We start from the raw sequence: 26,596 nt of genomic DNA, 5'->3' as shown, positions 1-26,596 counted from the left end.
TTTCTGAAGTTGTAATAATGTACGTTTTGGTGGAATTACAAATTAAATTCTTGAATCAGGGATACTGATCCAAATATGCTGCTATGATTCATTTGTGAATCCTAGAATCTGACAGTGGAACAAGACCATGCATTGTACCAATGCAAGCACTTTGAAACATATTCAGTAAGTCCCACTGTTTTTTGAAAGTTCTGCAACTTTTTCCCATTTGAAAGATGTCCTTGAATTTGTTTTTGCCACATTTCAGGAGTACATTGCAGATTATAACAACTTGTCAGTAAATTAATTCTCTATATCTGTCCTAAGCCATTTTCGGAAAGTGTCTTTAAAAACAAACAGGCAGGTGATCCTAATAGCCTCCGCACAATTCTTCACATTTTTTTTAAAGAACGCCTTAAAGAATACACTCAAATTTTTATCTTTCAACCTGTTTTATACTCAATGTCATGGAATTACAAAGGGGATACTGACTACCGTTGATGAAACACCAGGCTTCCTCTGCATACCAAAAATGTGTTTACAAGGACACACTGGCCTGCAGTTAGAAACTCCTGCTTCTTTCACCAGTACACATCCCAATAATGTAATGGAGATGCCAGTAATATGCGAGACAAAAAATGCTGCCTGAGTTTCCAAGTGACAGATGGAGTATCTCAAAGTCTGGTAGCAGCCTTGAGGCATTGCACCTTTAATTCTTAGTTATAGGATGTACCACTTTGAATGACCGGCATCACATCTAACGGCATCCTCTGTTCTATTGGTCCCTGTACCTGTCTGGTGAAAACTTTCGCTGAGACTACCAGTGGATAAGGTCAAAATCAAAAACATGGCATTCAGGTCCCAAATCACCAGCAACTAAAAATATCAATTTTGCACGTGATCAATTTTGCAAAGCTAACATTGGAGTAGATCAATTTATTTTACGATAGTTGCATTTAACTAGGGATTAACTCCACAATGGAAGTTGCCATTCATTTATTATATAGATCATAATGAGTGTAGTAACATACACTATTATTCTGAACAAAACATTTGGCCTAATACTATTGATGCCATTCAAATTTTGGAACCAACCATAAAAACTGTATATAAAAAAAGGCTGCACTATAACTGAAGATGGAAAGCAATATTTTATAAAGGTTTTATTCATGATTTGTACAATAGAACAAGCTGAAGAAAGATTGGTCTGATGAAAGGTCATTGGCGCCGACCTGTAGGGGGTATAGCTGCCTAGCCTGCAGCTGTCTGTTTTTCATTTCTTTTTTCTTATTTTTAGTTAGTTTAGTGTTTTGTTTTTAAGGAGTTCTAGCTTTTTTATGTGTGGGAAGGGGGAAACTAATTTTCAGGGCCCCTACCTGGTCGGAGATGCAGCTTTTCTCCGGGCTGCACTTTCGACCCGTCCTCGCGGCCTACCAGCGGGCCTGGAGCGGCATTTCCTGAGGGGACCGCCCGGAGCATCGGCATCGGCATCGGCGGCGGCTGCGGAGCTGCGGGTCCGAGGAGCGAGGGGAACCGCCCGGAGCCGCGGCATCGGCGGCGGCGGCACCGGCATCGGCGGCGGCGGGGCTACGGGTCTGAGGACGGCGGTGCAGCGCTGGAGCGCCATTGCGGGGCGGGCGGTGCCTTGCCTGAGTCGCTGAGCTGGAACTCTGGTGAGCTGGGTCCGTTGCGGAGCTGCGGGTCTGAGGAGCGGCTGCGGGCGGCGGCGCTGAACTTTCCATCGGGAGCCTGGGATCTCTCGACGAGATCGCCAGTTGAGCTCCATTCGGCGCGGCCTTGTCGGCTCCGGAAGCCACGGTCTCGAGTAGGGAGGCGGCCGTTCCAGGGTTCCCAGGCCGCTGAGAGGACTCTCCCGACGCCGGAACATCATCACCCGGCGAGGACGGCCTGGAACATCGGGCCTCCATAGAGGCAACTGTGGAGGCCTCAATAGGCCCGACTATGGGTGGACATTGGGGATGGGACTGGACTTTGTGCCTTCCCCCATAATGGGAACCATTGTGGGGGGATGTTTTTATGTTAAAGCTATTTATTATTGTTATGTTTGTATTCTTTCTTATGTGCTGCATTGGCAAAAAGAATTTCACTACATCTAGGTGTATGTGACAATAAATCAACCTTTGAACCTTTGACGAAGTGTAAGCCCTTTCTCCATAGATTTGCCTGACCTGCTGAGTTTCTCCAGTATTCCCTGTTTTCAGATCAAGGTTAAGGTGATACAGTGCCCCTGATTCATAGTGAGTGACCAACCAGCTCAGTCATCTGGTAATGTGAAGGAAAATGCATTGTCCTTTTAGAGGAACGAGTTTTTGCAGTTTGCAGACATTTCAGGATCACTCATACATACTTAACGGGAAGTGCTCCAATTGTTAAAAAAAAATCTAAAATATCATGAAAGGCATATCCTTAATAATAACATACATTAAAAAAAATAGGAAACCATGCTTGGAATAAATGGAAAGGATTGTAATATCCCCCTCAATTATTTTCTAATGCATCTGCAGAACAGGTAATGGAATTCTAACAAAATCCATTCACCTCCTTGTCTCCTTATGGTTTCAATCTGCTGCTCTCAGTAAATGGATCTGTTCAAATTTGGTGCACACCACTCATACCAAACTGAGATCTCGAGTTATTACTGAGGAGGTTTTGGACACCAGCTTCCGAAACCCGATCGGTTAATGTGAATGAGTGTTAATGTGGCCACACTTAAATAAGTCTGTGAAATGCCTTGATTAAAGAATTCTAAAATCTCAGTTAATTGAGCCATTTTAGAATAGAACAATAAATCCTGATCCCCTCCTTTTCTAACATTACTGTAAATTGATCCTTTTCAACTTGCTGTTTATGCTGTTCCCCTTTACAATTGAATCAGCTTCCATCACCTCCTCAATCCCTACAGTGTAGAGTATAACAATTCACAGGATAAAGTAAAACATCTTTCCATCTTCTTTCTTGGAATGCCAATGATTTTAAATCTGTGCCTCTCATCACCAACTCTCCGACCACAGGAGGATATCTTGTACACAACCAAAATTCATGCAGTGACTACAGCTGCCCATAGCAAAGTTCTGCCACTATGAGAAATCAGGATTATTTTAATTGGGTCCTCAATACAGGCAGGGGGAGGAGGTGAAAAGGTGATGCATGATAAATCTGAATGGTTTGCACAGGGTGCAAAAAATGCAGACAGCATGCCAACTTTGCTAAAGCCCCTGTCCCACTTACGTGTCCTTGGCACGCTAATTACACGATCTCGTGGTCGCGTTGAGGCGCGACGGTCCCGCGAAGGTCGCGCGCGACTTTATGCTTCCGCACAGCCGTCTGGAGCGTGTGACGTCATTTGAAGATGGACACAAAATGCAGGAGTAACTCAGCGGGACCGGCAGCATCTCTGGAGAGAAGGCATGGGTGCTGTTTCAGGTCGAGATTCTTCTTCAGTCTGAAAGAAGGGTCTTGACCTGAAACATCATCGATTCCTTCTCTCCATAGATGCTGCCGGTCCCGCTGCGTTACTCCTGCATTTTGTGTCCATCTTCAATTTTCTTGGCCCCGCTCTGGGAGTAGAAATGGGGGCGGATCTGGACCGCAACGGCCGTGAGCCCCAGGCCGAGCTCGGTGATCGTTTACCTGCTTCTGCTGCTGTTGGAGGTGAGACATTGCGTCACACCATGGTCTTGGGTCTGTCCCACTTTGGCCGTTAGTTACGCGACAGGCCTGTGGCGCGCGAAGATTTTGTTCGCTACAAAATTTCAGAGCGCCGCGCGATACCGCACACAACTCCATACCCCTCCGCGCTTCTCAGTGGGACCGGCCCCGCGGGCCACACGATGCCCGTGCGCCTCAACGGGATGACGAGGTCGCGTAATTTGCATGCCAAGGACACGCAAGTGGGACAGGGCCTTAACTATTATGTCAGTACACACTCATTCTCAGTGCAGTTCTTTGGCTCAATTGATCAGGGGAAGGGAAGGGGGACAATATTGTTATTCAGTTACACATGGTAAAGCTCTTTGCACCTTTATTTTAATGGGAAATTGTGCTGCTGTAGATGCTGAAAGTGCCTGTGAAAGTGCAGCTAACCTGGGAGTGGCTGGACCCTAACCTTTTTGGATGCAGAAGATTTTGGTGAACCCAGAGGAAAGGAGGTGAATATGCTGCACTCTCAGGGGACAGGAAGCCATTGGGTTAGAATCAATATGGCACACTGGAGGCCACTTGACCCATTGAAGCCTTAAGGACCTGTCCCACGAGCATGCGACCTGCATGCAGCTAGCGCGACCAAACCGGAAGCGGGGTCCGTGCGGAGGTCGAGTGATTTCCGTACAGGGCCGGTCCCACCAGCATGCGCCTGCATGCGGCGAGTGCGACCAAACCAGAAGCGGGGGCCGCACGGAGGTCGAGTGAGTGACGTGAAGTTCGAGCGAAGTCCGCGCGAAGTCCGCGCGTGACGTACGGCGTCAAGACATGCGTACAGCGTTCGAAGCAGCTGCGGGCCGGTAGGCCGTTGCCGCGCGGAATTTTTGAACACGGTCAGTTTTTCGGAGCCCCGCGCGATGTCGGGACCAGCTCCGCACAACTTCATACGGCTCCGGCGATCGAAGTGGGACCGGCCCCGTGAGGCCGTACGGCTCAAGCGGCCACGTTAGGTCGCGCTTGCCGCATGGAGTCGCATGCTCGTGGGACAGGCCCTTTACCAATTTTCTTTTCAGTAAATCTGTCAGTTCTAATTCCCTGGTCTATTCTGATAGCCTTGCGTATTTATATTCCTCAAAAGCTTTTCTAAATGCCAAATAAATTTGACTATTTCTGCCAACTTCATAGACAGAGAATTCCATGTCATTACCACTAGCTACATAAAGCAGACCCCCCTCTTTTTACCTCTTCCTCAAATCCTTTGATCTGTTTCCATCGACTTCAAACTATCAACAAATGCAGTTTATATTTCTCGACATCTAAAATTACCACAATCCTGCACATCTTTATCAAATTTCCTCGAACGTCCTGTACACCATATAAGAATAAACCTAGCTTCTTCAACCTAACTTTATAAATTAAATCTTTCATCATTGGAAACATCTGGTCAGTCTGCACCTTCTCAGCATCTGCATACTCTTTCTAAACTTTGATACCCAGTCCTGGACAATGCTCCAAGTGTGGCCTATCCAGAACATAATAAAAGTTCAGCAAAATTGCTTTGTGTTTATACATACCTCTATTTACAAACCACACCAACACACAGGCTTTGCTATTGGCGTTCTCACTAAGTTCTGACACCTTCAAAAGATCTGTGCGTATAAACCGCACATTTTCCATCACACTCAATAATAATAATAATAATAATAATAACTTTATTTATAAAGCACTTTAAACAACCGCAGTTGCCACAAAGTGCTGTACATGAGAACTCATGGACAAAAAGTTATTACAAACCATTAAAAACCGTAAAACGAAGGACTAAAAAACAGTAAAAATTAAAAGGCATTAAAAGCACTAAGAACAGGAGCAATGTCTCAGCCAGTGTCGAAAGCCAGAGAATAAAAATGAGTTTTTAGGGAGGATTTGAAGATGGACAGTGAGGGGGCCTGTCTGATGTGCAACGGCAAGGTGTTCCAGAGTGCCGGAGCAGCAACAGAAAAGGCTCTATCCCCTCTGAGCTTCCGCTTAGACCTTGGTACCTCAAGGAGCAGCTGATCAGCTGACCTGAGGCACCGGGCAGGAGCATATAGGTGGAGCAGCTCAGAGAGGTAAGGCGGGGCGAGCCCATTCAACGATTTGAAAACAAATAACAGAATTTTAAAATGAACTCGAAAGTGCACTGGGAGCCAGTGAAGGGAGGCCAAAATTGGCGTAATGTGCTCCCTCTTTCGAGTTCCGGTTAAAAGGCGAGCGGCAGCATTTTGAACCAGCTGGAGACGAGCCAATGAAGCTCGTGCGACTACAGAGTAGAGTGCGTTACAGTAATCCAGCCTAGATGTAATAAAGGCATGGATTACTGTTTCAAAATGCTGCCGCTCGAGGATGGGCTTCACCTTTGCCAGCTTCCTTAGGTGAAAGAAGCTGGACTTAACCACCGCGCCTATTTGTTTATCTAGTTTAAAATCACCGTCCATCCTAAAACCCAGGTTTAAAACTGTTGGCTTTACGGACAATGCCAGTGGACCCAAGTCAACAAAGGGAGGTTCACGGCAGCCATTGGGGCCAAACAAAATCACCTCTGTCTTTTTTTCATTAAGTCCCAGAAAGTTTAAGGCAATGCTAACATAGAATGTTAGCATTGCCATCCAAGTTATTTTGCTGCTTTGCATCATCTCACACTTCCCTGTATTAAACTCCACCCGGTACCTGCCTCTTCTACCAGCCCGCATCCTGTTCCAGTCCATTTTATTATCCTCTCTGTCTCACTCCCACGTTTGTATCATTGGCAAATCTTAACATTTCAAAATATTTTTCCAATATGTCCCATGGTCCTAGCACTGACACTGGAATAACTGGAACACAACATGCCTCGTGTCTGCCAGTTTGCAAAGCTATCATTTATTATAGCTTGAGTACAAAGCAATCATTTATTATAGCTTGAGTACAAAACAATGTGCTGAATGAGCTCAGTGGGTCAGGCAGCATCTGTGGAGGGAAATGGACAGCCAACAATTCCCTTCACAGATGCCTCTGAGTTCCTCCAGTAGATTATTTTTTTCTCAGGATTCCATTATTTGTAGTCTCTTGGGTCTCCATTTATTGAAGCTTGCCACTTTAAGCTAATGTTTTTATGCAAGCTGATACTAACCCTCCTATTGCCCTCAGTTTTGTCATCTTACCTTTTTTTGGGCATCTTAGGTAGCATGGATGAGTTAGACCAAACATCCTGTTTCTCTGCTGCGTAACTATACACACTTTGCCAAAAGTTTTCTTAAAATCCATTTAGACAACATCCACTGTATTCCCTTCATCAATTTATGACCCCATCAAAGATTCACTAAGGTTGGTTAAACACAAATTTATGCTGCCACTTCTTTATTAAATCAAACGTCTCCATGTGCATATTCATATTTTCTTTGATTATTGTTTCTATAAACTTACCCTCTACTGATGTAAAACTGACCATTCTGTAGGTAGTAAGAATAGTCTTGTGAGATTTCTGTGTTCTATTTTCAACTTTCCAATCCTTTGACATCTCCCACCCCCTTATACCTTTACTTTTCCACTTCCCTTATATGTGGGGAACAATGGAAGACCTATCTACCATTACCAACCCCCATTTCCTGTTTTCCTTGGCAACGTTAAATCATCCAGACCAGATGACTTATAAATTATAAGTATTGGCAATTTTTCCAGTACATGCTGCCTGTCACTTGTCACCCCTAGATTTCAAGAGAGAGTTAGATTTAGCTCTTAGGGCTAATGGAATCAAGTGATATGAGGAAAAAGCAGGAGCGGGGTACTGATTTTGGATGATCAGCCATGATCATATTGAATGGCGGTGCTGGCTTGAAGGGTCGAATGGCATACCCCTGCACCAATTTTCTATGTCTATGTTTTTATTCATTATCTTCATCAATATATTTTGTCAGTATTCCTTTCCTTAGTGAATGCTGATACAAAGCACTCACTCCAGTCTGGCTTTATATCTTTAAACTTACTTCTAATCTACATGTTGTTTAAGAAAGAACTGCAGATGCTGGAAAATCGAAGGTACACAAAAATGCTGGAGAAACTCAGCGGGTGCAGCAGCATCTATGGAGCGAAGGAAATAGGCAACGTTTCGGGCCGAAACGTTGCCTATTTCCTTCGCTCCATAGATGCTGCTGCACCCGCTGAGTTTCTCCAGCATTTTTGTATACCTTCTAATCTACATGGGCAACCTCACCACCTACTATCCATTTACCATTCATTTGTGGTGGAATATTTTTGTGTTCCCTTTTATGTTGACTGTTGTTGCATTCTCATATTCTTTTTATAAAATTAGTCTTATTGTACTCTTCATTCCCCCTTCCACCTTAATTGAATTTAGCATGGCTCTCACTTGAAGAAACCACCTGACATGAATATAGACATAGCACAAGGACAGGCCCTTCGGCCCACAGTGTCTGTGCCAACATAATGCTAAGACCAATTCTTGTCTGCCTGCACGTAACCCATATCATTCCATTCCCTGAATATCCACATGCCAATCCAAAAACCTCTTAAATGAATGTATCGTGTCAGCATCAATCACCACCCACAGCAGTGTGTTCCAGGCACACACCACCCTCTGTAAAAAAACTTGTCTTGCACATCTTCTTTAAACTTTGCCCCTCTCATCTTAAAGTTATGCCTTCTGGTATTTATTTTTTTCATCCTTGGAAAAAGGTTCTGACTGTCTACCCTATCTATATCTCTCATAAGTTTATTTACTTCTCTCAGGTCTCCCCATTACCTCTGGTTTTCCAGAGAAAGCAATTTAGGTCTGTCCAACTTCTCATTGTAAGTAATACCGCCTAATCCTGTTCTACGGTACAAACCCTCCAATATGTCCTCGCTGAGTTCTGCCTTGGCAGTCTCCCTGATTAGTGGCACAACTTCTCCACCTCTTTTACCTCCCTCTCGATTACGTCTGATACATCTAAACCCAGGAAGATTGTACTGCCAATCGTGTTCCTCTTACATCCACGTTTCCACAATGGCCACGACATCATAGTTCTAAGCACTGATCCAGGCTCTAAGTTCATCTGGTTTTCCCACAATGCTTACATTAAAAGAAACACACTTCAGCTCATCAGCTTCACCATATTTATTCCTCCACCTGCCTGTCCTTCCTTTGAGACTTAATGGTCCTTACCTTAATGGTCCTCTCCTTCCAATTTCTGACTTACCGCTTTGGTTCCCACTCCCTGCCCCTCTAGTTTCATCATCTTTCCTATGTTGTCTTTATCCATGTGAACGGTTATGGTTCTTGTGTCCTTCATCTTGCGGGAATGTACCTAAGCATTCCTCTTTAATGATCGCCCATTGTTCTATTGTATTTTCTCCATCAATCTTAATTCTTATATTCTGGCTAGATGTCCTCTTGCTCCATGGACATTAGCTTTCTTCCAACTTTGAAAACCCATAGCTTCAGTGACCCAACTTAGAAAACCCATAGCTTCAGTGACCCAGGTTCAAATCTGACCCCTGGTGTTGTCTAGAATTTGCATGTTTACCTTGTAAGAGCATGAGCTTCTTGTCAGTTCCTACCACATTTCAAATTGACCACTGTACATTGCCACAAGTGATAGAAGTGTAGACAAGTGATAGAATCTACGGGGGACAATGGGAATGCAGAGAGAATAAAGTAAGAGGGTAGGATTGGAATAAATATCCATTTTACAGATATATATACACATATGCACACCTTTCTGTTTATTGCAACATTTTTACTATTAACATTAAAGTAAATACCTCCCCAATATTAGCTGTCAGTTCTCAATATCAACTCACTCCATATGGTTCTTGCACAACTCTGTAACTTCTGTGTAGAATTGTTCCTCTATCTCTGCCTCACTATTTGTAGAGGGTCAGCATATCCTAAGAGGTATGATCATGCCCTTGTTTGCTTTTTAATTCTGATCAAATGGACTCTAACTTTGCTCCATTTTATGGGAATGGATAGCTATAATGTCTCACCAGAAAATAAGGCTTGCAACCTCTCTGCAGTGCCAGAAGGTCTAATGACGACATAAATGTTCAAGGTCAGTGAAGCCATCTTTGTACAATATCCTACCAACTGTATCAGACTCTGTCCAATATACCACGCCCTGCATCAATTGTTTCTTAACAATTTCTTCCAAGTCTGATGTCTAACCTTAAAATGCTTCACTGTACTTCATACACTCAGCACTTCCACAATCTCACACCTTGCATACACTGCCAGGTATTCAACTGTGGCAGCTACATCATGAGACACTGGCACACAGCTGACGGCTGCAGGTTCTGGCAGGAGGGAAAGAGATGAGCGATGGAAGAGATAGTGCTGGCTATAATGAGAGGGCTATTGCTGGGTGTGGCTGAAATCAATAACGACAAGGGTGTCTACACAACTAATTTCCTTTCGCTCATCCTATTACACCCTCATTCCACATCCTTCTAATTGAGAAACAGCGGATAGCATGTATATTTTTATTCCTGTTGCCATGGCATATCAATGTAAATAGCTTCCAGAGTGTTGCACCACTCAAGCAATCACTTTTTGACTGATCCATTCCTTCATGAAACCTTTGTGTAGTCAGCCTTGTTCTAAGAGCCACGTTCTTCTGCTTCCTCTTTCATCAGTTTGCCCTGTTCTACAGGCTTTGCTCATTCGCTTAATGCAAGAAGGGACCCTGAGCACACCACCATGTGTGCAGTTTCATCTCTTTATAATCACATGAAAATCCTTTCAGTGTCAGCCAGAGCACTCCCTCAATAAATTATTAACATTTTAGTAAGGATGTAAAGCCCCTCAAAGTGCACACAATTGCAACAGCAGCAAGAAGAAAAATTCCAGTGTGTAAAATATAAATAAATGCTGATACTATTCAACGACACTGGTAGAAGTGAGCAGATCAGAAGGGAGCTGGTGAATGGTACATTAAGTCAAGAGTCAAGAGTGTTTTATTGTCATATGTCCCAGATAAAAACATTGAAATTCTTACTTGCTGCAGCACAACAGAATATGTAAACATAGTACACTGTAAATAATATGATAAACGAGAGAGAAAAAAAAGTTCAGTGTGTATATATACATACTTACATATATTTATATATATATACTCAAAAAACAAAGAATAATAGTGCAATAATAATAATAATAGTCTACTGTATTTCAGAGTTTATATGAGGTTGTAGTGTTTAGTAGCCTGATGGCTTTAGGGAACAAGCTGTTCTTGAACCTGGACGTTACAGTTTTCAGGCTCCTGTACCTTCTTTCCGATGGCAGTGGTGAGATGAGTGTGTGGCCAAGATGGTGTGGGCCTCTGATGATGCTGGCTGCCTTTTTGAGGCAGCGACTCCGATAAATCCCTTCTATGGTGGGGAGGTCAGAGCCGGTGATGGACTGGGCAATGTTCACAACTTTTTGCAGTTTTTTCTGTTCCTGGACGTTCAAGTTGCCAAACCAGGCCACGATGCAACCAGTCAATATGCTCTCTACTGTGCACCTGTAGAAGTTCAGGAGAATCTTCGTTGACGTACCGAATCTCCATAATCTTCTCAGGAAGTAGAGGTGCTGATGTGCTTTCTTTACAATTGCATCAGTGTGCTGGGTCCAGGAAAGATCTTCGGAAATATGCACGCCCAGGAATTTGAAGTTTTTGGCTCTCTCCACCATCGTCCCATTGATATAAACAGGATTGTGGATCCTCATCCTTCCTCTTCCAAAGTCAACAATCATATCTTTGGTTTAACTGATATTAGGAGCCAGGTTGTTGTGCTGGCACCACTTGGTCAATCGGTTGATCTTACTTCTATACTCTGACTCATCACCATTTGTAATTCGTCCCACAACAGCGGTGTCATCGGCGAACTTGAACATTTGCACTGTGTGTGACTACACAGTCATGAATATAGAGTGAGTAGAGCAGGGGGCTGAGTACACAGCCTTGAGGTGCTCCCGTACTGATTGTTAATGAGGATGCAGTATTTCTGCCAATTCAAACAGACTCTGGTCTGTGGATGAGAATGTTGAGGATCCATTTGCAGAGGGATGCACAGAGGTTGATTATTGTTGCATGTGGTACGATACAGTGAAATGCTTTGTTTTTCATGCCATCCAAACAGATCAGACATACCATACATAAATATAATCAGAGCCTCAATAATCAAACTTAGAGAGCAAAGGGGAAGCTGCAGAGTACAGAATATAGTTGTCAGCATTATAGCGCATCAGTTCCATAAACAAAGTCCAAAGTTCTCAATGGGGTAGAGGTGAATCGGACAGTACCCGTTCTTATGGAAGGACCATTCAGAAGCCTGATAACAAAGGGGAAGAAGCTGTTCTTGAGTCTGTTTCTGAGTCTTGCTTCCAAGCTTCTGTACCTTCTGCCAGATGGGAGCAGGGAGAAGAAGGAATGACCAGGGTGGGACAAGTCTTTGATTATGTTGGCTGCTTGTCGGCAGTATGATGTGTAGATGAAGTCAATGGTGTGAACTCTATCCTGTGTGATGGACTTAGCTACATTTATAGCTCTGCAATTTAATGCGGTCTTAGGCAGAGCTATTACCAGACTAAACTGTGATGCAACCCAATAGCATGCTTTCCTTAGTGTGTCTGTGGAAATTTGTAAGAATTACTGGATACATGCTGATGGGGGGGGAGGGGGTTGCAGATTTCCTGGTCCAGGAGTACCACTGAACATGTGTGTGAGGTGAAGAGAGGACAGATCATGGGGCTCCAAAATAGCAGTATTGGTCTCAAATAAGCATTGCGTGCCTGCTTTGCACAGTTGATAGATGTTACCAAACTCAAAGCATTTCCAGCCAGATCTGTACATGTGACAGGGACTATTTTGGAATATGGGGCCCAAGCCAATACATGACTGAAACTAGTTTGGCACAATTGAGTTTACTAAATCTATAACCACAGACTTCGAAATGTAAAGTTTCTGTAGATTTGCTACCATTTACCATTAAAAATGCATTTTCTGATTTCATGAAAACTGTATGTATACCTTGGAGGCACATGGGACTACAGATGTTGGAATATGAAGCAAAAAAAGAGCTTCTTTATGTAAGGTGCGCTAATTTTAATGCTGCATCAGTTCTGTGCGTGTGTCTGCGCGTATAATATTTTGTACTAACAATGACCATTTGCTTCAGAAGCTAAATTAAGAAATTGATATAAGGCACAAAAAAATGCTGGAGAACCTCAGCGGGTGCAGCAGCATCTATGGTGCGAAGGAGATAGGCAACGTTTCGGGCCGAAACCCTTCTTCAGACTGATAGGGTGTGGGGGGAGGCGGGGAGAAGAAAGGAAAAGGGAGGAGGAGGAGCCCGAGGACTGAGTGAGAGGTAGGAAGGGGAGGAGACAGCAAGGGTTAACAGAATTGTGAGAATTCAATGTTCATGCCACCAGGATGCAAACTCCCCAAGCGGAATATGAGGTGCTGTTCCTCCAATTTCCGGTGTTGCTCACTGACCGTGGAGGAGGCCCAGGACAGAGAGGTCAGATACGGAATGGGAGGGGGAGTTGAAGTGCTGAGCCACCGGGAGGTCAGGTTGGTTAGTGCGGACCGAGCGGAGGTGTTCGGCGAAACGATAGCCAAGCCTACGCTTCGTCTCACCGATATAGATCAGCTGACATCTAGAGCAGCGAATGCAATAGATGAGGACGGAGGAGGTGCAGGTGAACCTCTGTCACACCTGGAACAACTGCTTGGGTCCTTGAATGGAGTCAAGGGGGGAGGTAAAGCGACAGGTGTAGCAACTCTTGCGGTTGCAAGGGAAAGTGCCCGGGGAAGGGGTGGAACAGGAGGGAAGGGAAGAATTGACAAGGGAGTTACGGAGGGAGCGGTCTTTGCGGAAGGCAGACAGGGGGGGAGATGGGAAGATGTGGCGAGTGGTGGGGTCACGTTGGAGGTGGTGAAACTGACGGAGGACTATTTGTTGTATGTGCCGGCTAGTGGGGTGAAAGGTGAGGACCAGAGGGACTCTGCCCTTGTTGCGAGTAGGTGGATAGTGAGAGAGAGCAGTGTTACGAGGTATGGAGGAGACTCTGGTGCGAGCCTCATCTATTGTAGGGTAGGGGAACCCCCATTAAGGGGTTGGACAGGCTAGATGCAGGAAGATTGTTCCCGATGTTGGGGAAGTCCAGAACAAGGGGTCACAGTTTAAGGATAAGGGGGAAATCTTTTAGGACCGAGATGAGAAAAAAAAAATTCACACAGAGAGTGGTGAATCTCTGGAATTCTCTGCCACAGAATGTAGTTGAGGCCAGTTCATTGGCTATACTTAAGAGGGAGTTAGATGTGGCCCTTGTGGCTAAAGGGATCAGGGGGTATGGAGAGAAGACAGGTACAGGATACTGAGTTGGATGATCAGCCATGATCATATTGAATGGCGGTGCAGGCTCGAAGGGCCGAATGGCCTACTCCTGCACCTATTTTCTATTTTTCTATGTTTCTATGTTCCTGAAGAACGAGGACATTTGTGATGCCTTGGGTTAACGATGCTTCTATCAATTTAAAGCTTGATCAAAGCATTAAGATAATTAATATTTAGTGTTATTTTGAACTGGCAAAATAAATAGTGTTTCAAGTCCACAAATAAATCTTATGTAAAGACCCTTTATATATATGAAGCTGTCACAATAGGCTAATACAATTAAAGCAGAGGCTCTCAACGTCTCTGTCTTGAAGTACTTCAATCAATGTTTTGCTGAGTCTGTATAAAATAAATAGGTGTTGAGTAACATACATTAGTCACAATTTACAGAAGTGAAGTGGATGAATAATTGAACAAACAAAAATTACAATTTTATGGAGAAAGTGTAGAGAGAGACTGAGTTAACAGCTTTAAGTTCCTGGATATGCATATCTTTGAAGATCTGTCCAGCACATTGATTCAATCACAAATGAAGCTCATCAACACTTCTTGGAAGATTGAGGAAATTTGTTATGTTGACAAATACTTGATTGAACTTCTACAGGTACAGAGCATACTGACTGGTTGCATCACGGCCTGATTTGGCAACTTGAATACCCCGGAACAAAGGAGAATACAAAAAACGCTAGACACTTCCAGGTCCATCGTAGGTACTGACCTCCCACCATAGAATGGATCTATAGGAAGCGCTATCTCAAAATGGCAGCCAATATCAAAGAACCACAGCACTTTGGCCACTCTCTCATCTACCTATTACCATTGGGAAGAAGGTACAGGACCCTAAATACCTACAACCACCAGATTCAAGAACTGCTTCTTCCCAGCATCCATCAAGTTCTTGAACACTGCACATCATTAACCTCCGCTACTGTGATCCTCTATGGACTGTGCATTTGGCTGCACTATGCATCTCATTTTCTGTCCATTATCTAGTATTACAGATGTTAATTTATTATATTTTTATTGTTATCTTTATGTTATTACATTGATGTGCCATATAAGCTATAACAAGTAAGAATTTCATTGTGGTAACAAGGAAGTACAGATGCTGATCGTACCAGAGATAGACACTAAATGCTGGAGTAACTCAGCTGGTCAGGCAGCATCTTTGGAGAAAATGGATAGGTAATGTTTCGGGCCAATAATCGGTCTATCAGGGAACCTCCTTGCCAGAAGGTCATCTGTCGCCGGCTCCGATTTGTCCTATTTATTTCTTGCTTCAAGTTTCCAACCCCCCCCCCCCCCTCCCTCCTCTGCCACTACAATTAGTCTGAAGAAGGGTCCCAAACCGCAACATCACCTATTTTATCGAGAGATGCTGTTTGATCAACTGAGTTATTCCAGCATTTTTGTGTCTATCTTAATAATTTTGCTGTTCCCTTTGTGGTATTTATGACAATTAAGCACTCTTGACTCTCAGGATAATATTAATTGGATAACTAGCAATGCACAGTGGGTGAACAGAAACACAAGAGACTGCAGATATTGGAATTTGGAGCAAAACAAAAGAGTTATGGGAGGAACTCAGCAGCTGAAGTTGTCGTGTAATTTGCAACTGGATCAGGTGACACTTTCTTGATTCAGAAGGGAAGTAGTATCAAGACATGGCATAACATGTATGGACGGCACGGAGGCGCAGCGGTAGAGTTGCTGCCTTAAAGCGCTTGCAGCAATGGAGACCCGGGTTCGATCTCGACAACGGGTGCTGTCTGTATGGAGTTTGTATGTTCTCCCCATGACCTGCGTGGGTTTTCTCCGAGATCTTCGGTTTTCTCCCACATTCCAAAAACGTACAGTTATGTAGGTAATTTGGCTTGGTAAATGTAAAAATTGTCCCTAGTGTGTGTAGGATAGTGTTAATATGCGGGGATTGCTGGTCGGCGGGGACCCGGTGGGCCGAAGGGCCTGTTTCCGCATTGTATCTCTAAACTAAACTAAATTAAATGGCAATTAACTTTTATAAAAGTATCAAATACGGGCTTCAGCAAAGCATTTGACAGAATCACTCTTGCAATTTCCAAATTGATACAGATCATTTGGAAATTTGAGCATAGAAATAGCAGATGGAGTTTCATTAGGATTTTGCGAAACGTAGAGTGGATCTAATAATACTGAAATTGCATCCAGACAAGTGTGACACGTTGCATTTTATGGAAAACAAGGCACGGGAACAGGCCCTTTGACCAAATATGTCTGTGCCAAATACGATGCCACTACGAAAACTAATCTCCTCTGCCTGCATGTGATCCATATCCTTCCATTCCCCCAGTTAGGAAGCGGCCGTTCCAGGTGGCCCAGCCGCTGAAAGAACTCTCCCGACGCCGGGGTAACAGCACCCGGCCAGAACGGCCAGGAACATCGGGTCTCCGTAGAGGCATTAGCGGAGGCCTCAATAGGCCTGACTTTGGGAGAACTGGTGGATGGGAACTGGACATTGTGCCTTCCCCCACAGTGGTATCCATTGTGGGGGGATGATTTTTTTGTGTGTAATGTGAATATGTTAGTTTGTTTCCAAGATGGCTGTCGGAAGGGAGAGTGGACGCTGGCGCGCTTTAGCTGCCGCTGCTCTCTCCTCACATTGTGTTTTTGATTTTTTGTCTTTGGAGCGAATTCTGTCTTTAATTTGTGTATTGGTGATGTCCTTATTATTTATTTTACTCCGACTATATGTTTTTTCTCTCTTGTTAATTTTCTGTAAGGTGTCCTTGAGACTTTGAAAGGCGCCCGCAAATAAAATTTATTATTATTATTATTATTATACCCATGCATACCTAAAAGCCTCTTAAATGCCACTATGGTATCTGCTTCTACTACCATCTGGCAGCACATTCCAGGCACTGACCACACTATCTGTTAAAGAAATCTGCCCCACACATCTCCTTTAAATTTTGTCCCTCTCACTGTAAACCCATGCCCTCTAATCTTTGAAATTTCCATTCTGTGTGGAAATTTCTGAAGTCTACCGTTTCTATATGTCCCTCTTTTTATATACCTATCAAGCCTCCTTGAAGCCGACATTCCAGAGAAATAATCCAAGTTTATCCATCTTCGTCTTAAACCTAAGGAACCTTCTGAAGAATGGTCTCAACATGAAACCAGCTATCCATGTTCTCTAGAAATGCTGCTTGACCTGCTGAGTTATTCCAACACTTCATGTTCTTTCCTGTATTAACCAGCATCTGCAGTTCATTGTTTCTACTCTCTCCTTAAAGTTAATAGCCTTTAATCCAGACGGCATGTAAAACTCTTCTGAACCTCCAACATTCTTCCTGTAATGGAGTGACTAAAATATAATATTCTAAATCTGACCTAACCAAAGTTTAATAAAGCTGTAACATGACTTCTTGATTATTTTAGTCAATGGCCTAACCAATGAAGGCAAGCATACCATACTCCTTCTTTACTTCTTTGTGTTGCCTCTTTCAGGAAGCGATGGATGTGGAACATTATCAGAGGCAGACACAGGGTAGATAGTGAGTCTTTCCTCAGGGTCGACATGTGGAAGAGTGGACGGCATAGATTTAACGCGAGAACAGATATGCACAGGGGGGGGAGAGGGGGAGAGAGAGAGGGGAGAGAGAGAGGGAGAGGGGGAGAGGGGGAGAGAGAGAGATGACTCTCTCTCTCTCTCATCTAGCTCTGCTCTCTCTCTCTCTCTCCCTCGCCTCTCTCTCTCTCTCCTTCGCTTCTCTCTCTCCCTCGCATCTCTCTCTCTCTCTCTCTCTCTCTCTCTCTCTCTCTCTCTCTCTCTCTCTCTCTCTCTCTCCTCGTCCTCTCTCTCGCTCTCTCTCTCTCTCTCTCTCTCGCTCTCTCTCTCTCCTCTCTCTCTCTCTCTCAGCTCTCTCTCCCACTCGCCCACACCCACACCCCTTTTTAGGTTTCTGAAATTAAATGCCAGAGGAGGTGGTAGAAGGAGAAGCAATAGCGATGTTTAAGAGCCATGCAGATAGACACGTGAACAGTCAGGAAATAGAGGGAGACAGATAATCTGTTGGAAGATGTGATTAGTTTACATTGGTATCATGTTCACCACAGACATAGTGGGCTGAAGGGTCTGATCCTGTGCTGTGATGTTCTGTGGCTGAATTTCATTTTGGTAAATTCTTTGAGCTCCTTAGGCTGCTCATTATTAAGTCATCTGGAGGATGAAATATGGATTGAATTGTTTTTATGAGTTTCCGAACTGAAAAGAAAAATCAACATCAACCATTAAACTGATTTCTCCTTGTAGAGTGGTGAAGCTTTTGGGCAATTTTAATCTGCCCATCAGGAAACAGACATAATTGTTGCATTATAAGTTGTGGTTAAGAAAGATATGGGCATATTATTATGGTAAGTGACATTGTCAGAAATAATAAATAAAGAACTTAGTGATGTATTAAATAATTACTTTGCACCAGAATTTAGAATCTGTTTCTGGCATTAACAATAGAACAATCAAATGCAGGACATTCCCTGGAAACTAGTATTGAATCAAGGGTAAACACTGATGATAACTAATGTGAACATACATAGAACATAGAACAGTACAGCAGAAGAGCAGGCCATTTGGTTCACAATGTTACTGAACATGATGCCAAGACTATATTTTATCCATCTGCACATAATCTCTATCCCTCCTTCCTTGCACATTCATATGCCTATCCAAAAGCCACTTAAATGTTACTATCATATCTGCCCTAGCAGTGCATTCCAGGCTCTCACTATCCTCTGTGTAAAAAAGTTGCCTCTCACATCTCCGTTAAACCTTACCCCTCTCACCTTAAAGCTATTTGATTTTTCCATCCTGTGAAAAAAAGGTTTTGACTATCTACCCTATGCATGTTTCCCACAATTTCATATACTTCTATACTTCTGATCCTGTGCAGTGATGTTCTGTGGCTGAATTTCATTTTGGTAAATTCTTTGAGCTCCTTAGGCTGCTCATTATTAAGTCATCTGGAGGATGAAATATGTATTGAATTGTTCCTTGTATTTCCTCAAGTCTATCAGGTTTCCCCGCAATCTCTGGCATTCCAGAGGAAATATTCAAAGTCTGCCCAACCACTCCCTGTAGCCAGTACCCACAATCCAGGTTATATTCTGGTAAACATATTCTGTACCCTGTGCAAAGCCTCCATATACTTCCTATTATGGTTGAACAGGACTGCACGCAATATTCCAAATGTGGCCTAACCAAAGTCTCATAAAGCTGTGACATGACATCTGGCTCTAATACTCAATGCCCCGACCTATGAAGGCAAGTGTGCCATATGCCTTCTTTACCATGCTAACGAAATACAGAAATGAAGAAGATTCCATTACAAGATGACAGATCCCTAGCACCAAGCATTCTTCTTTCTATTACGGTGAAATACCACAATGAATAAACTTTATTTTTTCACTGTATGGAAGATCCACAGCCCATAACTGGAAGAGAAGAGTGCTGGTGTGCATTATTTCAAAGGCATTCACCAGTAACATTTTCCCATCCCTACCCATTTCCGCCTTCCACAGAGACCGCTCCTTCTGCAACTCCTACCCAAACTACCCTCTCCCCAGATACTTTCCACTGGAACCGCAGGAGATGTAACACCTGTCCCTGTACCTCTTTCCTCACATCCATCCAGGAATCCAGCAGTCTTTCCAGGTGACAAGGAGGTTTATGTGCACCTCCTCTCACCTCATCTCCTGCATTCAGTGTTCCCGACGTGGCCTTCCTTTATATAGATGAGATCAAGCATAGACTAGGCAACCATTTCATCAAACACTTGCACTTGGTCTGCCAAGACCAGCTGGTTCTTGGTTTACTAACCATTTTAATTCTGCTTGCCATACTGACCTTTCTGTCCAGTGCCTCCTCCATTGCCAGAGTAAGGACACACTCAAACTTCAGGAACAGCTTGGGTAGTTTACAAACCAACAGTATGAACACTAAATGCTCACATTTTAGGAAACTAGCTACAAACACCACCCGCATCACTTTTTAATCAATCAATCTATCTATCCATCTATTTCTTTGTTTATTTCCCAACCCCCCATCTTCCCGTGTCCATACCCCTCATCCCCTTCCACCTATATTCCTTTCTCTAGCTTCACAATTCACACTTCTTCCAAGCTTATCTTACACGTTTTATCTTTAGCCTTTGTCCAACCATCTGCTGATCAGAATCCTCCTCATCTGCATCCACCTATTACGCACCAGGCTTTGTCCTGCCCCCACCTCTCTTTCAGCTTTCTTCCCTCCCTTATCACAATCTGTCTGAAGGGTCCTGATCTGAAACGTCACCGATCCATGTTCCCCAAAGATGTTGCCTGATCCACTGTTACCCTGGCACTTTGTTCTTTTTTGTATTAAACCAGCATCTGCAGTTCCTTGCATTTCCTCTAGTAGGTTAACTAGGTTTATTTATACAATTCTGCAGAGGTTGAATCTGCAACTTCTGCACATTAACAGTTCTTCAGTGGCCCTATTAAGTAATCAAAAGACAATGTAGATAAATTGAATAACCCTCCCTTCCCTGAAAAAGGTATGGATCACAGTGCAGGATTGACCTGTGCAACTGGTTCAGGTGCTGGCAGCATGCCATTTCATACTGTCTGTTCAATATATTTGATTGCAGTGTGCAGCCATCACTCACCATGCTGTGGCAATGGTTGCAGACGGCAAATACGTAATGTTGAGGCTCTATAAGGCGCTGGTCAGGCAGCATTTGGAGTACTGGGAGCAAATTTGGGCCCCATATCTGAGGAAGGGTGTGCTGGCTCTGGAGAGGGTCCAGAGGAGGTTCGCAAGAATGATTCCAGGAACGAGTGTGTTAGCATATGATGAGCATGTGACAGCACTGGGCCACTTCTCACTGGAGTTTAGAAGGTTGAGGGGGGACCTCATTGAAACTTACAGAATATTGAAAGGCATAGATAGAATGGATGTGGAAAGGACATTTCCACTGGTGGGAGAGTCTAGGACCAGAGGTCATAACCTCATAATTAAAGGGCGCTCTTTTAGAAAGGGGGTGAGGAGGAATTTCTTACCATAATTGGCTTTGGTAAAAATTGTAAATTGTTCCCTAGTGTGTAGGATAGTGCTAGTGTGATTGCTGTTTGGCGCGAACTCCGTGGGCCAAAGGGCCTGTTTCCATGTTGTATCTCTAACATCTAAAGTCTAAAGAAGTCTAAAGAAGGTCAATCTTTGGGACTGGTGATGAGCGGGGGGATCGATGTTTCTCAGAATTGCAGTCTGGGCAATGAAAGCATTATTTTAGCCAATCAATTTGTGTAGCAGTTTTACATATTGTTTGCATGCAAAGATCACAAGATCCAGTTGGGCTGAATGCAGATGGCATAGAATGAAAGCAGCATAACTGCAAGCAGCATCATGGGCATTAACGTGGACTGTGTACACAATGCGAGTTTGCACTGCCACTGAATATTTCACGAGTTTAATCTCGCTCTGTTCTATTACATCCTAGTGTTGTGACTCAGTTCACACAATACCAAGTGCTTGGTGTCAATAACAGTCTGCACCATGGGAATGCCTGCACTTTATTGAAGCTACTCACTTTCACCACCAAGTTACTTTCCAGCAAGGGAATCAAATCTATGACTTCCTGTAAACTACAATTGAGAGAAAACTGTAAGAAATCGTAATTATCTCCAGCTCTCGCCTGGGGGACCTAAAACATATAAAGTTTCACACCCGTGGTCACTATTATAGCCACTAGCACAATGGTCCTCATCTTGCTGTGAGTGCAGTTATGGGAAAATATTTAGTGAGCATATTGAAGTATAGACCCTTGACACAAAGCCATTTGCAGAGATTCAAGTGAAACAATTGTTTGGATAGATTGGGGAGATTTTTACACAACCAATTCCAACATTTCACCCTGATTTATGCAATTTCTGCTCATTCAGAGGGAAGAAAATCAGTACTGATCTCAAAATCACTTTAATGCCAATCATTTGTAAAGTGAGGTCGCAGTTGTTGAATAGCAAATAGCAGGCAATTTGCACTCAAGATCTCATAAACTGTGATATGATGATGTATACGAAATTAGCTCTGTGACGTTGACTGAGGAATAAAAATTGATTAGGACACTTCAGATAATTTAAAACTTGCACTCCCCTCTCTTCTTAAGATCCTGAAGCAGCCAAAAAAGGCTCAGTTTAACATATCTTTTGAAATATGTTGCAGGATTCCCCCTGTACTGCACTGAAGGACCAGCCTTGATCTTTGTGCTCAACCATCTTATGGATTTTGAAACCACAACATTCCTCAACCAACCACAACATAAATGACAGCTGAGCTGGGGTGGTCACTGAATTATTCCAAGGGGAATGCCTGGTCTGAAAACAACTGCTTTGTGCAGAGTCTTCAAGTCAGATTTCAGCATCTGTTCCCACCACACACTCTGGAACTTAGCAACTTTCATGGACAGTGGAAACCACAGAATGTTCCAAAAACAATTGAAGTGAAAACAGGCAGCAATAAACATGAAAGGAGCTGACAATTTTCGATGTAAAGAGTGCTGGTAAACAATAACTTTAATATAACTTTAATATAGGGCATTAGCGTACAATGAGCAGTGCTGGCATCAGAACTCCAATGCATGCTGGCTGTTGTTGTGATGAGCTTGCTGGTACACACTTCTGACAGGCATTAGTCAATATTGTATATGTAATTCATAGTTTAATTGGGCATTCTTTTGGAAATGAAATGAAATTGTTCCTATAAATCCAAAAAACATGCATTTTTGCAATCACATGTTTTACACTGAAACTTTTCTTTTGGGATACTTGGACTTAAGTGACTGAGCCTTATTCTCATTAAAAAAACAACATTTCCTTTCCATAGGTAATCAAGTGCTCAGATTAAATTGTGCACGCTACTTTAGTCACGTAATTGATCTATATGTTTCAGTGGGATTAAATACTTTCAACCAAAAGTAAACAGAAAGAGACCTCGTTGATACTGATTTGGTCATAATTAAAAACACAGAAATAGGCCCTTTGGTCCACGAAGGCCACACAGACCACCAAGTACTCATCTCTACAATCTTATTTCCAACCACCGTTGGGTGAATTTCATTAGTTAGTTTCATTAGTTCTGACTACCATCATTCCCAACTGCAGAAATTAACTTGCAATGTCATAGGCAAATAGTAGGAAGCAAGATGAAATTGGCCTTTCATTAAAAAAAATGAAAGAGTCTGCTTTGTTCAGCATCTCCTTACCGTTTTTGCAGACCGGACAACATTGCTCGGGTTCGTAGACAGGGTTGACACACTCAGGAACTGCACAGTCAGCAACTACACAGTGCACCTCACTGCTTGCTTCACATCGGCACCACTCACAGCGAGACGGCTGAAACAATCAAAGAGGTGTTACTGAATCACACAGGCGCCAGGTTTTCCTCGGCGAACTGGCTTCAATCGTTACACAGATAGATATTTAACATTACCACGGATTGCAGCCGTGCGCAAGCAACAGAATACTAATATTGCCAAGTAATTTAGCCAGGGGCCCGGATTGGTCTGAATGTAGTTAGATAAGATGTAGGTCAGTGACGGGGAAGTATCTTAATAAAAATCAACCCAGTCTAATTTGTGTAATGCCATTGTGGAGCTTTAAGACAATCAATAAATCTGCCAGGTCTCTTGCGAATAACCAAGTCAGAGACAAGATAATACATTTACAACCCTGTTAATGGTGTTAAATATTGGACGCAAGGAGTTTTATAATTTATTAAATTATTAATAGGAACGGTGCCACATAATGATGCCATTCAATTGACGCATGTTGAGTGTCTTTCTCGACCCAATATGTCAAAATGGAGCTTGGAAGGCACTTCCAAAAATTAAGGCACTTAAAGCAAAGCTAGATCATACATATTTGGGCTAAATTATCAATGTGCCATCTTAATTTTGTTTAATCCACGTGTCCAGCCAGTTCTGATCTTTAATCCCCATGTCTAAGGCTAAGCCACGTTTTAATTGTCCTAGACATTGAACGGTGTGTACCGGTGCGGGTGCAGGATTCCTACCTTAAATTCTTCCAGCACTTTGTAAGTTTTCGCCCGGTATTCACAAAAGTTTTTCACTTCTTTGCATTCGGGGCAGCAGCCGTTGTGCTCCACTTTACTGCACTTGGGGTGAATCTTGGGGCATTCGGGCTGTTCACACACCGGCCCGTCCTCCGTGCACATGCACGGGCAGTTCGAATGGCCTGGGAAAAAGCGTTCGCCCACTTTGTACACAAATCCACTGTCGTCCACACAGCCTTTGCCTCGGTAGTCGTCGAAGTCCAGGCTGTCGTTGTTGCCGGGCGCCTGAGTGCTATCACCTCCCGAGTCATCGTCCTGAGCGAAGGCGGCCGGGGTGAGCAGGATCAGAGCGACCACGAAGAGGAGGCACACTGCGTGAAGCCCGGGAGCCATAGTCCACAAGTGCTTTCGCCCGGAAATCAGCTCCTGCTCTGCACTCGGCTCCTGCCACCCATAAACTCTGGACTGGAAAACACACGGCAAAACACCAACTTTGATCAGAAAAGACGACTTGCGCCTTGTCACTAGACTTCCCATCAGCCCGGGATACCCCCAGGGGGCTGTCGCCCATTAAGTTTCCTTTTTGGATTTGTCTTAATTTGCGAAAGAGGGTGCAAATTATACATAGGAATTTCTCAGAACAGTGACGTGATAACGAAATAGATCACATTTAACAGTCAGTTTGATGGTAAATATTGGTCAGGCCAGCGGAAGCACACCCTGCTCTTCCAGGCCTGCTGTGGGGTCATTTATACCCTCCAGAGAGCACATATGGTGTTTCACTACAAAGTCTAATCTTTCTTTTGTTTTAAGCACCGCCGACCCTGCTGTATCCCCTGAGCTTGGCAGTCGCTAATGGAACATCTGATTATGTGCTCGAGTCTCGAGAGAGGGATTGAACTCACAACTTTCAGTTCCAAGTGCGCCCCTCGGAGTAAGGACTGGCATCACGCACCTGCCTCCGAAGCGACTGCACAAACTTCCGTCGGGCAACAGGGCAGAACCAGCTCGCTCCGCCAACGCCACCAGGCAATATGGCAAACACGCTAAGTATGGACTTAAATAAGGGGTCGGATATCCCTCCAGTTCTGAGGCCCAGCCTCGCTTTTCTCGAGAATAGAAAGGATCTTTAATCTTCTAAATTCGATCTTACATCAAAGTCCAGCTAAACGTACCATTATTAAATATGCAATCATAATCAGCCCCCGATTTAGCGCATCCTCCAACTATTCCATACAGTCAGGAATGCCCAAGAGAGGAAAAAATTACAAAGCAACTGTGTCAGGTAGTTATGTACAATATCTGTTCGTCGAACGTGACCTTGGATATTCAAACATGCAAACCCCAAAACTGGAAAGGAAAATAAAAATCAGAGCAGATTTGGCACCAGTTGCAAGTATACCGCATTCCTCTCCGACAAGTTTGACTGTACAAATGGCACAAACATCGATCCGTTAACGAAACCAGAACCTCGCGGTAGCATTAGGCAGGGCGTTACATTGACAATGTTTTAAAAAATAAATCAAGGGTACCTCGTCGAAATCAACTTCAAACGCTGTGCTCTCTTGTAGATGATTTGTGGTCACCTCACGCTTGTTTACGCAGAGCGCATCTTCAATGAAGGCAAGGAGGTCGCTAAGCAGCAGCTCCCGAGGACACACAGGTATTCAAATCACTTAAGCATTCCCCCGACCTCGTTCTTCCCCGTTGGAATATCAGATAGCAGTGAAAAATATCTTTAAAAAGTTGGCGTTTTAAAGATTCAACACGAAGCCCCGCGCGGTGCAGGGCCAGTCCGAAGCTGACGTCTTCTGAGATCTGCCTGCTGTAAGTGTGTACAGAGCAGCCCGGGATCCCACCGGGGACGCACCACGCTCCCGGTTCCTTCTGGCTGGAATAACTCGAACTGATCAGGCCTAGTGACCATCACCTTTCAAAAATAAACCTGGTAATGCAGGAAATGCGCTTTTCAGCCACAGCTAGGGCTTGGAGCCCGGCGCCTTAATCCGATTGTGTCTGCGCTGCTCTCAGCAACCTCCTGTTTCCCGGCTCTGTTCAGCGATGGCCATTGTGTAAACAGGCGATTTATCCCACAAAATGCTGATCAAATGTACCGGGGAATTGTCCCAACCCGATCGTTCAGGGAAGTGGTCTTTTTGGGGGAAGAAACTTAACCTCAGGTGTCAGAAATGGTTGAAATTATTTTCTCATGGCAGAACATTTTACACCCGCCCCATTCTCCTCCCCTCGCCGTGGCATTGCTGTTCGCTACGTTCCTATCCCAGGTCTGGCTCCCGCTGCACTTGCGATGCTGTCTGTAGCTTTGATTTGTACCATGGACTCGAGGTCATATTATGCGCTTGGCTAAGAAAGATGCGAGGGCCAAGTGAGTTGCGGGCATGCAGTACATTTGCGTGGTCATCCGGCGTCATTGTCGGACAAGCAAACAGATACCCCGATTGCAAAGGGGCCCGACTGTAT

General features: G+C 43.9%; 1 protein-coding gene across 2 annotated transcripts in view; it reads right to left on the bottom strand.

The window, feature by feature from the left end:
• Nucleotides 1–26,314, bottom strand: part of vwc2l (von Willebrand factor C domain containing 2 like) — a 33,084-nt gene extending 6,770 nt beyond the window's left edge. Inside the window, exons 1-3 of one of the 2 annotated variants that reach the window (XM_033024329.1) lie at nucleotides 25,648–26,314; nucleotides 24,116–24,580; nucleotides 23,307–23,436 (exon numbers count right to left, since the gene is read on the bottom strand). In XM_033024329.1, the coding sequence (XP_032880220.1) occupies nucleotides 23,307–23,436; nucleotides 24,116–24,508 (523 nt within the window). In that variant the 5' untranslated portion in view covers nucleotides 24,509–24,580; nucleotides 25,648–26,314. Of the gene's footprint in view, nucleotides 1–23,306; nucleotides 23,437–24,115; nucleotides 24,982–25,647 lie in introns of those variants that run through there. The other variant, XM_033024328.1, reaches the window with a different exon arrangement.
• Between the last annotated feature and the right edge of the window lie 282 nt (nucleotides 26,315–26,596).

Source organism: Amblyraja radiata, chromosome 7, assembly GCF_010909765.2.
Source record: "Amblyraja radiata isolate CabotCenter1 chromosome 7, sAmbRad1.1.pri, whole genome shotgun sequence".
Classification (NCBI taxonomy): Eukaryota; Metazoa; Chordata; class Chondrichthyes; order Rajiformes; family Rajidae; genus Amblyraja; species Amblyraja radiata.
This window is presented reverse-complemented; position numbering and strand designations above follow the sequence as displayed.